General features: G+C 36.7%; 1 protein-coding gene across 2 annotated transcripts in view; it reads right to left on the reverse strand.

The window, feature by feature from the left end:
* Positions 1 to 380: 380 nt before the first annotated feature.
* LOC147370387 (uncharacterized) overlaps positions 381 to 12872 on the reverse strand; it is a 38574-nt gene continuing 26082 nt past the window's right edge. The window contains exon 6 of one of the 2 annotated variants that reach the window (XM_086405155.1): positions 381 to 565. In XM_086405155.1, coding sequence (XP_086261281.1) covers positions 428 to 565 — 138 coding nt within the window. In that variant the 3' untranslated portion in view covers positions 381 to 427. Of the gene's footprint in view, positions 566 to 8007; positions 10282 to 12872 lie in introns of those variants that run through there. The other variant, XM_086405154.1, reaches the window with a different exon arrangement.

The raw sequence follows: 12872 nt of genomic DNA on the forward strand, positions 1-12872 counted from the left end.
GTATTATTAGCTCCATTTTAAAGACGAAAACAGCACCAAACATAACCAACTCGGCACCAAACATAACCAACTTGTCTAAAGTCACCTCTGTGGTATGTGGCAGAGTGCAGAGCTGAAACTTGGCAGTCTGATTCCAGGGTTTGTGCTTGTAATAGTAACAGAAAAGCAGTGGAGCAATGGTAATAACAAAAACAACCCTCCACCCCTCAAACCAAATGGGGTTTCAGAAATGGAGGAGATACAACAGTCAAGAGACACCAAAGAGACAAGGAAATACTGCAACCCCCTCTTCCTCCTATCACTTTATCATATGAGTCACCAGGGAAGCTCTCCTACCACTACTAGAGAATGCTTTTGTAATTGGTGGTGGTAGAACTCTCTAGTTAATATAACAATTTATTGGTATCCTTGCAGATGGGGAGAAGGGTCAAGTTGGTATAACGTTTGTACTTAAAAGAATGATGATGATTGAAAGAAGAATTGCCATGCTGATGATTATGATCTTTTTGCAGTGTTTCCGCCATATCCTCCTAAGAGTCTTCATTGTTTGGGGGGATTCTTTGGCCTGAAATAAACAAATTTCATGATTTCTTCTTATTTCTGGATTAATGTGTACCCTATAATACATATTAGAACTATTTAGAAGAATGGATTTAATTTGATTTTGATCAATCACAAAATCTCAGTAGGTCTGAGCAGCTGTTCTAAAACAGTACACCAAGATTCCTTATGGTGTTCAGCTGTGGTTTTATTGGCTTTTAAAATTTTTGATGTTGAAAAGTTACTCTCTGAACTCCAGTTTCCTCATCTTCATGATTTTACAAGTGTCACTCTCGCTTACAACCCTATTTAAAATTGCTAACTCATCTTCATTCCAGCAACCCTTTTCCCTTTCAATACACTATTTTTTCCCAAAGTACTTAACCTCTCCTCTAACAGTATGTAATTTTTACTTTTATTGTTTGTCGAGAATGTAAGCTCTATGAAGGCAGGGATTTTTGTCTGTTTCATTCACTGCTATAGTCCCAACAGTGAACCAACGATATAGAGCAGGTGTTTAGTTAATGTTTGTTGGAAAAAAAATGAATGACTAGATCTGCTTATTAAATGAGGATAATAGTACCTGCCACAGAGTAGCTCAGATTCTGAGAATTAACCAAGATAGTGAATACAGTATATCAAGACTGGATATAAGAATAAATTATGCCATTATTAATATTTTGATGAATAATGAGATGGGTTTCCTTAAGTATAATACAAAAAAGTTTCATATCTTCACCTAATTAACCTAAACAAAACAGCTCACTTTTATTAAATATTATTAAAATTATTGAAAGAATTCAAGGAGCAATAAAGAGAAATGAAACGTGGCCACACAAAATTATAAAATCCTTATGCCCACCCCCCTATTCGGTCCACTCCTTTTTAAAATATATGGAACTGCTTTTCATCTAGTCATGATACAAGTGAATTGCTTGATGCTTACATGGATTTCTGCTGTCTGCCACCCGGATAAGGAAAACTATCATATTTCACTTATCTTTCTTCATGCATCACGTCTGCTTCTTTAGTCTCAGTGTACAGTGATTTTCCAAGAACAAAATCAAGGTAGATGCTTGCAGTGCTTACTGTAAGTGGCATGAGTCCTGGTATGCCACTCAGATGGCCTCATGACTCTAGTTTATGACGAGTTATGGGAGCCCAGGTTTGTGTATCCAAGATGATGCTGATTATCCCAAGGACTTGGAGTATGGAAGCTAGCAACTAGGTGTACTTTGCAATGTGTTACAGTGCTTTAAGTGCAGGCACTATAGGATGTGCACTGTAGGTATTTCTGCACAATACTATAATACTCATAATAACCTTAGGTTAATATTCCTGTTTTACACTGTTGAAGAAAAATGAGGCTCAGAAAGTTTGAAGTTACTTGCCTCAGAGAAAGTGACGGAGCTGGGATTCAGATCTAGAATTGTGTGACTATACTGCCTTGTGTAGAAATACTGAATTAAGGTATAAATGGGCTTTACATTCTTCTCTTAGGTTATTTATTCTCTTGCATTAATGTAACATGCATGTACAGTTTGGGCAGTCAGAATTCTGTAAGGTGTGTGAGTAAAAAGTGCCTTCTCCTGTCCTGCTCCTTTCCACCCCAATCCTATTCTTCAGAGGTAATCACTTTCAGCTCTTGTTTGTGTGTTTTGTTAGTTGCTGTATCCCTATTGCCTGGAACAGTGGTTTTCACCTGGGGATGCTTGTGCCTTCCCGAGAGCATTGGGCAGTATCAGGAGACATTTTTGCCTGTCATGAATTTAGGGGTTGCTGCTGGGCGTCTAATGGCTAGGAGCCAGGAATGCTGTTGAACATCCTGCAAGGCCTCGGGCAGTCCCAAGTGTGCCTCGGTTGAGAAACCCTGACCTTAAACACTGTCTGATGTATAGTGGGTGATCAGGAAATACTTGCTCAGTCCATCTCATTTAGCTGTCTGTTTTTTCCTGGTGTTTGTTTTCCTATGGGTTACTAGAAATATTTACATATTATTATTATACATATATATTACTAGAAATATATATATATATAGTTCTTGATTTTTTTCTGTTTCCAACTATAGAAAAGAGGATATAATAATTCCTACCATACCTCCAAAAAAAAAAAAAAAATCCTTCCTTTGATGGCTCCTGTGGCGCATCCATTTGTTTTATCTATTATTTAAAATTTTAAAAAATATATTTATTTTTTAATTGAAGGATAATTGTTTAACAGAATTTTGTTGTTTTCTGTCAAAGATCAATATGAATCAGCCATAAATACACATATATTTATTTTTGACCACGCTGGCTCTTCTTTGCTGCCTGAGGCCTTTCTCTAGTTGTGGACAATGCAGGCTACTCTGTTGCAGTGCGTGGACTTCTCATTGCAGTGGCTTCTGTTGCAGAGCATGGACTCTAGGCTACATGGGCTTCAGTAGCTGTAGCATGAGGGCTCAGTATTTGTGGCGCATGGGCTTAGTTGCTCTGAGGCACATGGGATCTTCCGGGACTAGGGATTGAACCCATGTCCCCTGCATTGCCAGGCAGATTCTTAACCACTGGACCACCGGGGTCCCTTCTGCTTTATCTTGGAAGTTCCACACAGTCTTTTTGATCTGCTCCAGTGGGTTTTGGTTGGGGTCCAGGTTTGCTATACCTAAAGCTTTAATCTTCAGATCTTTCTTCACCAGTATTCTGGGCGTGCCCTTCTCTTGTTCTTTCAATCTCATTTCTTTTCATTCCTTGATTTATTCCCTCTTGTTAGTGAAAAATTTCTTGTGAAAATTTCTTAGAATGGGTGACTGGGAGGTAAGTTTCTGAAAATTACATGCCTAGAAATGACTTCATTCTACCCTTACATTGAGTTGGTAGTTTGGTTATAGAAATCTAGTGTGGAAATCATTTTCTTTCAGAATTTTGAAAGCATTCCTTCTTTTTTCTTTAGCACACCTATACTGTTTTTGCAAAATCTGTTGTTACTCTATTTGCCAAGTCTTTGTTTTTCTTTCTCCATGTGAAAGCCTTCAGAATCCTCTCTTCTAACATTCTATAATTTCAAGATTATATGCTCTGCTATGGTCCTTTTTTGTTGTTCATTGAATCTGTAAATTCATGTTTTTTGTTTTAGGAATTTTTCTTGTATTAATCTGGTTTTCTCTCCTCTGATTCCTTCATTTCCTTTTTCTGAAACTCCTGTTATTCATACGTTGAATCTCTTAGACTGTCCTCTTTCTTCTCTCTTTTTTTGCTCTACTCTCTGAGAGAATATCTCAACTTTATATTTCAATAATTCTATTTAATTTTAAAATTTTACTACTGTTTTAATTTCCAAAAGAACTTTTTGTTTTATGAATAAGTTTTTACATAGCTTTTCATTCTGTTTTCAGAGTTGTATTATATTCTGTTATTTCTCCCAGGATGTTAGAGAGGTTTTTTTTTCTTTTTTTCTTTTTAAAGTACAGTTGATTTCCAATATTGTGTTAGTTTCAGGTATATACCACAGTGATTCAGTCATATATATATATATATCTTTTCAGATTCTTTTCCCTTATAGGGTATTACAAAATTGAGTATAGTTCCTGTGCTATATAGTAGGTCGTTGTTGGTTATCTATTTTATAGAGAGGAGTATGTATGTGTTAATCTCAAACTCCTAATTTGTCCTTCTCCCCTAGAGAGGATTATTATTAACAGTTTATTTTTTTCTCATGCCATGCAGCATGTGGGATCTTAGTTCCTCAAACAAGGACCTAATCTGTGCCCCCCGCACTGGAAGTACAGTCTGAAGCACTGGGCCACCAGGGAAGTTAGAGGTGTTTTGTTTTATAATGAAGCTTTCTTTTTCTTGTACATAATCTGTTTTGTCTGAGTTTCTTTTTTTCCTGTTTATTTTTATTTATTTTTTTTTATTATAGAGATTTTTCTCAAATATCTCATGATCTGTGTTGTTGATTAAAGTGATGGTTGGAAACTCACTATGAGTGAGTGAGGGCTATGATTTGGTGAGTTTCTCTATAGGGTAATCTGGTGCACACCTGACCGTTTCATTGGGGGAATGCCTCAATACTTGTAAATTAGTATCTGTAGGTCTTTTTTCCTTGGTCTAGTCAGTTTTCTTAGGGAGGAATCTTCTAATCTCCCGCTGAGTGAAGCTGCCTGGGAGACAGGTTGGAGAGTGGTCACCATATTCTGGATTTTCACTAAGTTCACATAATTTTAATATGATGGTCACTCTGGCCTTAACTGCACCTGGTATCTGAATTTAAAATCTCTTAGATCCATTGTCTTTAGATAATACAATTTATCATCCTTTGTCAGTGATAAGGAGAGGAAGCAGCGTGGTTGTAAAAAGAAGGGGAGGGACTCTACAGGTAACTTGTTCCTTTGAAAAACTTTATACTCAAGTCACTTCTTTCTAGACCCATACTGCTTTTAGAAGTACCGTGTGTCTACTTTTAGAAGTACCATGCGCGTCCAGTTGCTGATCCTTTCCAAGCTTTTATGGCCTGGATCAGTTTGCATCTTAATATCTTCTGCTACTATAAGCTTGTGTTTTGAGCTTTCACTGCTTCAATTGAAGCTATTAAATACAAAGAACCTAAATTTTTTCTAGCTTCCAAAATTTTGAGATTTCTTTCCTGTTATTCTTTTTCTAAAAAATCTTAGTGGTTTATACATTAAAATTCGTAACTGTTGTTTTACTTATCATTTTATGGAGTTTTGAGAGCATACCAAGAAAAATGTATATGTTTAATCTGCTAGGTTCAAATCCATGACCCATATTCATCTGTAGGCAGACTGACAGAAAGCTTATTGTCCTAGTTTTTGTTAAAAAAATCTGCTTTTTAAGTACATTCGGTGGAGTCTTTTACAAAAAGATCCAGAGAAAAGAGAGAGAAGATTAATTTAGATAGGCAAAAATAGAGGATTTAATGAGAATGATTATATGATATCTGTGTGAAAATAACCTGAGAACAATTATAAAATACTTCAGTGAAATTTCATCTTGTTTTGAGCTGCTTCTACTCAACGGGCTTCAAGGAGAAAGTAATTTTTCCCCATGTAATCATGAAAATATGATGTATACATAAAAGTGAGATTTTCTTGAAAGGGAAGGCAAAAAATCTCAACTTTTTTTGCTATAACTTTCTGGGATTTAGATGTTGCTTCTTTTCTGACAGGAAAGATACATGATATAATCTAATAAAAAAGTAAAAGGCCCAGTGATATAGAGGATTGTGTAACTGTAACCTTGCCACTTTGTGTGGGTGTGCTCTGTTGTGTGATTCTTTGTGACCCATGGACTGTAACCCGCCAGGCTCTGCGGTCCATGCGATTCTCCAGGCAAGAATACTGGAGTGGGTTGCCATTTCCTCCTCCAGCAGATCTTCCCCACCCAGGGATCGAACCTGTGTCTCCTACATTGGCAGGTGGATTCTTTACCACTGAGCCTCCTGGCAAGCCCACCAGTATTACTACTCAAAAATGCTAGATAATATATTAAGTTGGCCTAAAAATGTGCCAACTTAATATTAACTTATTAACCAACAATAACTTATGGAAAAACCCAAATGAACTTTTTGGTCAACCCAATATAAGAAGCAAACTTAAATGCCTAGCTGAGCTTGGAAGAAAGTAAGAGAAAGGTCAAGAGCAGGAACCTGGGGAAGCAGCAAGAAGCTGCACTGATGGCACAGCTCCCCTGGATTCGGGAAGGTGATGGTGTTGGCTTCTACCATGCAGGCAGGGCTTAGGGTTTTAGTGGTCACAGGGACAGTGGGCTAAGCCTTGGGCTCACATGAGGAGAGCAATGAAGTTACTCAAATTCCATCCTTCCAGATAACAAGGCTCCACATTCTCTATCACCCCGTGTCCAATCTGTCAGCAACTCTAATTCACGCCACCTTCAAAATATATCCAGAGTCCAAACACTTCTCACCACCTATACTGAAGTCAGTATTCACTTGGTGTTACCTATACCTTTAGTACTTTACATACTTTAAAATGTTAATTTTATGTTATGTGAATTTTACATTACAAAAAAAAAAAAAAATTCTGCCCTGCATTAGAGATCAGATTAAGGGTGTAAGCTTCCTATTCAACCCAGATGAATGGCCTCAAGGTAGATGGCCTTTTAACCTGAGAGGGAGGCATGAGCAAGAAAGCAAATAACCAGGCTTTAGAACTTGAGAAGTGTGTCTGGAAAAGAACTTTACATGTGTCTACAGGCCCTTGGAAATGTTTAGATGCAAAAAGATTTGAAGTCAACTAAGTTTTGAATGAAATGATAAACCAAAAACTGGTCCTTTAAAAAGACCAAAAAAGAAAAAAACAAAAGCTTTGCAGTGTGGTTGCCAGAGAAAAGAGGTGTGGAAGAATGGACAAAATACATAAAACCATTTTTACTAATTTTTCCATCAGGAACAAAAGTATTTCAGACATTACCATTTCTATTCAATATATTACTGGAGGTCCTAGCTAATGTACTGATAGGAAGAAAAGAAGAAAGAAAGAACAAGAGAGAGAGAGAAAAAGGAAGAAAGGAAGGAGGGAAAGAAGGATGGAAAGAAAGAGAAAACAAAATATATATTGGAAAGGATGAAAAAAATCCTGTCATTTTTTACATATTATCAGTTCAGTCCCTCAGTCATGTCTGACACTTTGTGACCCCATGGACTGCAGCACACTAGGCTTCCCTGTCCATCACCAACTCCCAGAGCTTGCTCAAACTCATGTCCATCGAGTCGGTGATGCCATCCAACCATCTCAACCTCTGTCGTCCCCTTCTCCTCCTGCCTTCAATCTTTCCCAGCATCAGGGTCTTTTGCAATGAGTCAGTTCTTCGCATCCAGTGGCCAAAGTATTGGAGCTTCAGCTTCAGCATCAGTCCTTCCAATGAATATTCAGGACTGATTTCCTTTAGGATTCACTGGTTTGATCTCCTTGCAGTTCAAGGGACTCTCAAGAGTCTTCTCCAACAGTTCAAAAGCATCAATTCTTGGGCACTCAACTTTCTTTATGGTGCAACTATCACATCCATACATGACTACTGAAAAAATCATAACTTTGACTACATGGAGCTTTGTCAGCAAAGTAATGTCTCTGCTTTTTAATATTCTGTCTAGATTTGTCATAGCTTTTCTTCCAAGGAGCAAGTGTTTTTAATGACGGTCACCATCTGTGGTGATTTTGGAGCCCCCCAAAATAAAGTCTGTCACTGATTCCATCATTTCCCTATCTATTTGCCATGAAGCGATGGGACTGGATGCCATGATCTTAGCTTTTTATAGAACTGCTATACAGAAAATGAAAATAATTTTTTAGACAATATTACCACAAAAGAGTTCAGCAAGACTTGGGATATAAACATCAGTATGCAAAAATTGACTGTGTTCCTATTAACCAAAAGTTTTTTGAAAATGTAGTTTAAAAATATCATATAAAATAACAACAAAAACAGATATCAAGAAATAAATCTCATAAAAGTTGTACAAGATCTTTATGGGAAAAATTATAAAACTCGAAAGATTTTGAAAGACTTAGGAAAAGAGACATAGCATGTTCAGAGATGGGAAAACAGTATTTTAAAGGTGTTAGTTCTCCCCATACTACTGTCATTCCAACTAATATACGAACATTTCTTTTGTGTGTAACTTGAGATGTTGATTCTACAATTCCCTGAAAGAGAAAGAAACCTAACCAACATAATTTCTGAAAAGGAGAAAGTAGATGAACTTGCCCTATAAGATATAAAGGCTTCTCCTAAAGTCATAATAATTAAAATGGTATAATACTGGTGCAAGGATACAGAAATAGACCAGAAGAATATAATATATACAAATCAAAAGAATGAAAGTTGTTTGCATATGAAAACATTATATGTGGCAAGGTTGGCATTACAAAACAAATGGGGAAGGCTGAGCTATTCAACGAATGGTTGTTGGGCAACTGCCTATTTATATAGAAAATAATGAAATTTGATTCCTACCTCGTGTGCTGTCGTTTCAGTCATGTCCGACTTTTTGCCACTCTACAGCCTGTAGCCCTCCCTCTAGGCTCCCCTGTCCATAGAATCCTCCAGGCAAGAATACTGGAGTGGGTTGCCATACCCTCCTCCAGGGAATCTTCCTGACCCAGGGATTGGACCTGGATCTCCTGCATCTCCTTCATTGCAGGCAGATTATTTACCCACTGAGCCACCTGAGAAGCCCTCCTACCTTATACTTTACACAAAAATAAAATGCCCCCTGTTCTAATGATCCATGTTTAAGAAGCAGAATTAAAATTTTGGGGGAGACAATGTAAGACTGTCTTTGTAACCTGGGGAAAGTCACCTGGGAAGCCCTAAATAAACACAGAAAGCATAAATCACAAAAAGCAAGACAGATACATTTGCCGACATGGAAGTTAAAGACTTCTGTCCTGGTAAATGGATAAAGAGATGTGGTACATATATACAGTGGAATACTACTCAGCCATTAAAAAGAATGGAATAATCCCATTTGTAGCAACAGTGATGCAACTAGAGATTATCATACTATGTAAGTCAGAAAGAGAAAGATAAATACCCTATGATATGATTTTTATGTGGAATCTAAACTATGACGCAAATGAACCTATCTATGAAACAGAATCATGGACATAGAGAGGAGACTGGTGGCTGCCAAGAGGGAGGAGGAGGTTAGGGGAAGGCTGGAGTGGAAGTTGGGGTTAGCAGATGTAAGTTTTTACACGTAGGATAGATAAACAACAACGTCCTACTGTAGCACAGAGAATTATATTCTATAACCTATGATAAACCACATGGAAAAGAGTATAAAAAAGGATATTCATATATATGTATAACTGAATCACTGCTGTACAGCAGAGATTAGCACAACACTGTAAGTCAACTATCAGATCAGATCAGTCGCTCAGTCGTGTCCGACTCTTTGCAACCCCATGAATCGCAGCATGCCAGGCCTCCCTGTCCATCACCAACTCCCGGAGTTCACTCAGACTCACGTCCATCGAGTCAGTGATGCCATCCAGCCATCTCATCCTCTGTCGTCCCCTTCTCCTTTTGCGCCCAATCCCTCCCAGCATCAGAGTCTTTTCCAATGAGTCAACTCTTTGCAGGAGGGGGCCAAAGAACTAGAGTTTCAGCTTTAGCATCATTCCCTCCAAAGAAATACCAGGGCTGATCTCCTTCAGAATGGACTGGTTGGATCTCCTTGCAGTCCAAGGGACTCTCAAGAGTCTTCTCCAACACCACAGTTTAAAAGCATCAATTCTTTGGCGCTCAGCCTTCTTCACAGTCCAACTCTCACATCCACACATGACCACAGGAAAAACCATAGCCTTGACTAGACAAACCTTTGTTGGCAAAGTAATGTCTCTGCTTTTGAATATGCTATCTAGGTTGGTCATAACTTTCCTTCCAAGGAGTAAGCGTCTTTTAATTTCATGGCTGCAGTCACCATCTGTAGTGATTTTGGAGCCCAGAAAAATAAAGTCTGACACTGTTTCCACTGTTTCTCCATCTATTTCCCATGAAGTGATGGGACCGGATGCCATGATCTTCGTTTTCTGAATGTTGAGCTTTAAGCCAACTTTTTCACTCTCCACTTTCACTTTCATCAAGAGGCTTTTGAGTTCCTCTTCACTTTCTGCCATAAGGGTGGTGTCATCTGCATATTTGAGGTTATTGATATTTCTCCCGGCAATCTTGATTCCAGCTTGTGTTTCTTCCAGTCCAGTGTTTCTCATGATGTACTCTGCATATAAATTAAATAAACAGGGTGACAATATACAGCCTTGACGAACTCCTTTTCCTATTTGGAACCAGTCTGTTGTTCCATGTCCAGTTCTAACTGTTGCTTCCTGACCTGCATACAAGTTTCTCAAGTCAACTATACTGCAATTAAAAAAATAGTAAAAAAAATGACTTCTGTCCTAAAAAAAGATACTATACACAAAGCTAAAATCAAGCCAAATATTGGGAGAACATATGTAAACTTTATACAACTGCCTAAGTATTAGGATGAAGAATTATATACTCATTCTTTATTCTAATAGTTATAAAATCATTGTTTTATACATGAATATATATTACAAACTATTAAAAAGATAAGCACCCCATTAGCAAAATGGTCAAAGGATATCAACAAACAGTTCACTGAAGAAATTCTAATGGTTAATAAACATAAAAATTGCTCACTGTCATCCAAAATGCAAATTTAGATGATATTTTCTTCCCCCTGTCAGATTGTTAAAAATTATAATCTCATAATCCCAAGTACTGGAAAGATACAGAACCTTTCATACAGTACTGATGGAAGTATAAATTGGCACAATCTTTGGAAAGCGATTTTAAATTATTTGCTTAATTCAAGGGTGCATATATTTTAAGATCCAGAAATTCAATTTCTATGTATATATTCTAGATGGTTTAAAATAGGATCAAGCATCCCAAGGGGTTCAGATGACCCACTGGAGAGCAGGAAAGTAATATTAGAATCCCTATTTGTCTTAATCTAAAAAACAAGAAGGAAATGAAAATATTTAAATTTTAACATATGGATAGCCACTGACATCTTCCCTAGGTATGGTGTAAAATAATTAAATCATGAAAGTTAAGGTGTTTTGAGAGTAGGGTGGAAATTCCACAGTGATGAAGAGTTCGCCACTGCAAACTCCTTTATCCATTCTCTTGCAGTGTATTGTTAACACCGACGATACATGTGAGTAAGTGAATGGATGGGTAATATTTATTAGTTTTAACTAAGCCAAAGAATAGACGTGGCTTAATTATATTAACACTAATAAGGCAAACCTAAACAACAAGAAAATGACAAAGAGAATATATCTCTGCTTCTAGTTTGAATAGTCCACCTTCCATATTTAGAGACTTTAAAGTCATTTGTAATCAGATCTGACTTTTAATCGCATTGCTATAATTAAAATACATTATTAAATTTTTTCTTAATTAGAGTTTTATTTTCTTAAGAAAACAAACTATTTAATTTTATTTCATCTTTGTCTCATTCTTTAAATTTCTACTTTTCTATATGTTTTATATAAGATTATTATAGGATAATACATATAATTTATATATATTTAAATGCATTCTCAACAGTACTCTACAAATAAATGTGCATGATCAAAAAATTCCGTAGACCTCTGTCTTAGAAACATTTTGCAAGCGTGTACCAAAAGACATGTACAAGGGTGTTCAATGCAGTGTTGTTGATAATAAAGAAGTTGGAACCTACATTAATGCTGATAAAAGGGGAAAGGACAAAAACACTCTATTTCTTCAAATAGTAATGAGATGCTGTCAGAAGCTAAACTGATAAATTAGAGCTAAGTGTATCAAAATTAATACATTTCAAAAAATAATAATGTTGAACTAAAAACAGATTGCAGAAGGGGAAGCTCATTAGAATGTCATATATAACAAAGTTAAAAAATGCAAACCAACTATAGATACATATTATAGCAAAGGAATGAAAACATGCATACAAATGATTCATATCAAATTCATAATAGTGTTTCTTCTAGTGAGGGAGTGGAATGAGCTCGGGAAAGATTCAGAGGTGACTTTAATTACATTTATAATTTTATTTCTTTGAAAACCAAAGGCCCATATCCAATGTGGCAAAATGCTAAGGCCATATATGGCTGGCTGATGATTACAAGGGTATTAGATATATCATTCACAGAAAATTTTCACATACCTGAAATAAATGTTGAATGATATAATACTGATTTTAGAATTTAATGATTGTGATTTCAAAATGCATTGTAAAAATGTAGACACTATCAGTTATCCACTCTTTGGCTGTTACGCTTTATCCATCTTTTATGAACTTAACACATACTTATATTGTAGCTAGGCTTATACTAATATGTCTCCTGCAATAGATTAAACTTTGAAAAGTATCTCATTCATTTTTTTTAATCCCTGAAGACGACAAGCATAATACCCTGTACATAATAGGCCCCCAAAGAATGTTTATTAATGCATGAATCTAAATGGCTAGAACAGTTTTATCTGAACTCTTTTGTTATAATTCTCATAAAGTACAACTGAATCGTAGACAATGATTTTCTTTATTAATTCTTCTTTATAGATTATATAAACTGATGTGACCTATTCTTTTTCCTGCTATAAAAATAATGTAGAGGGTTGCCCCTGGAGAAGGAAATGGGAACCCACTCCAGTATTCTTGCCTGGGAAATCCTATGGACAGAGAAGTGTGGTGGGCTACAGTCCGTGGGGTCTCAAAGAGTCAGACATGACTTAGCAACTGAATGCGCACATACAGGTTTCTGTCAACAAACTGCCCTTGTTTTCTAGGGCGGC

This window comes from Bos grunniens, chromosome 6, assembly GCF_055505025.1.
Source record: "Bos grunniens cultivar Pamir isolate PY7600 chromosome 6, Bosgru_T2T1.0, whole genome shotgun sequence".
Taxonomy (NCBI): domain Eukaryota; kingdom Metazoa; phylum Chordata; class Mammalia; order Artiodactyla; family Bovidae; genus Bos; species Bos grunniens.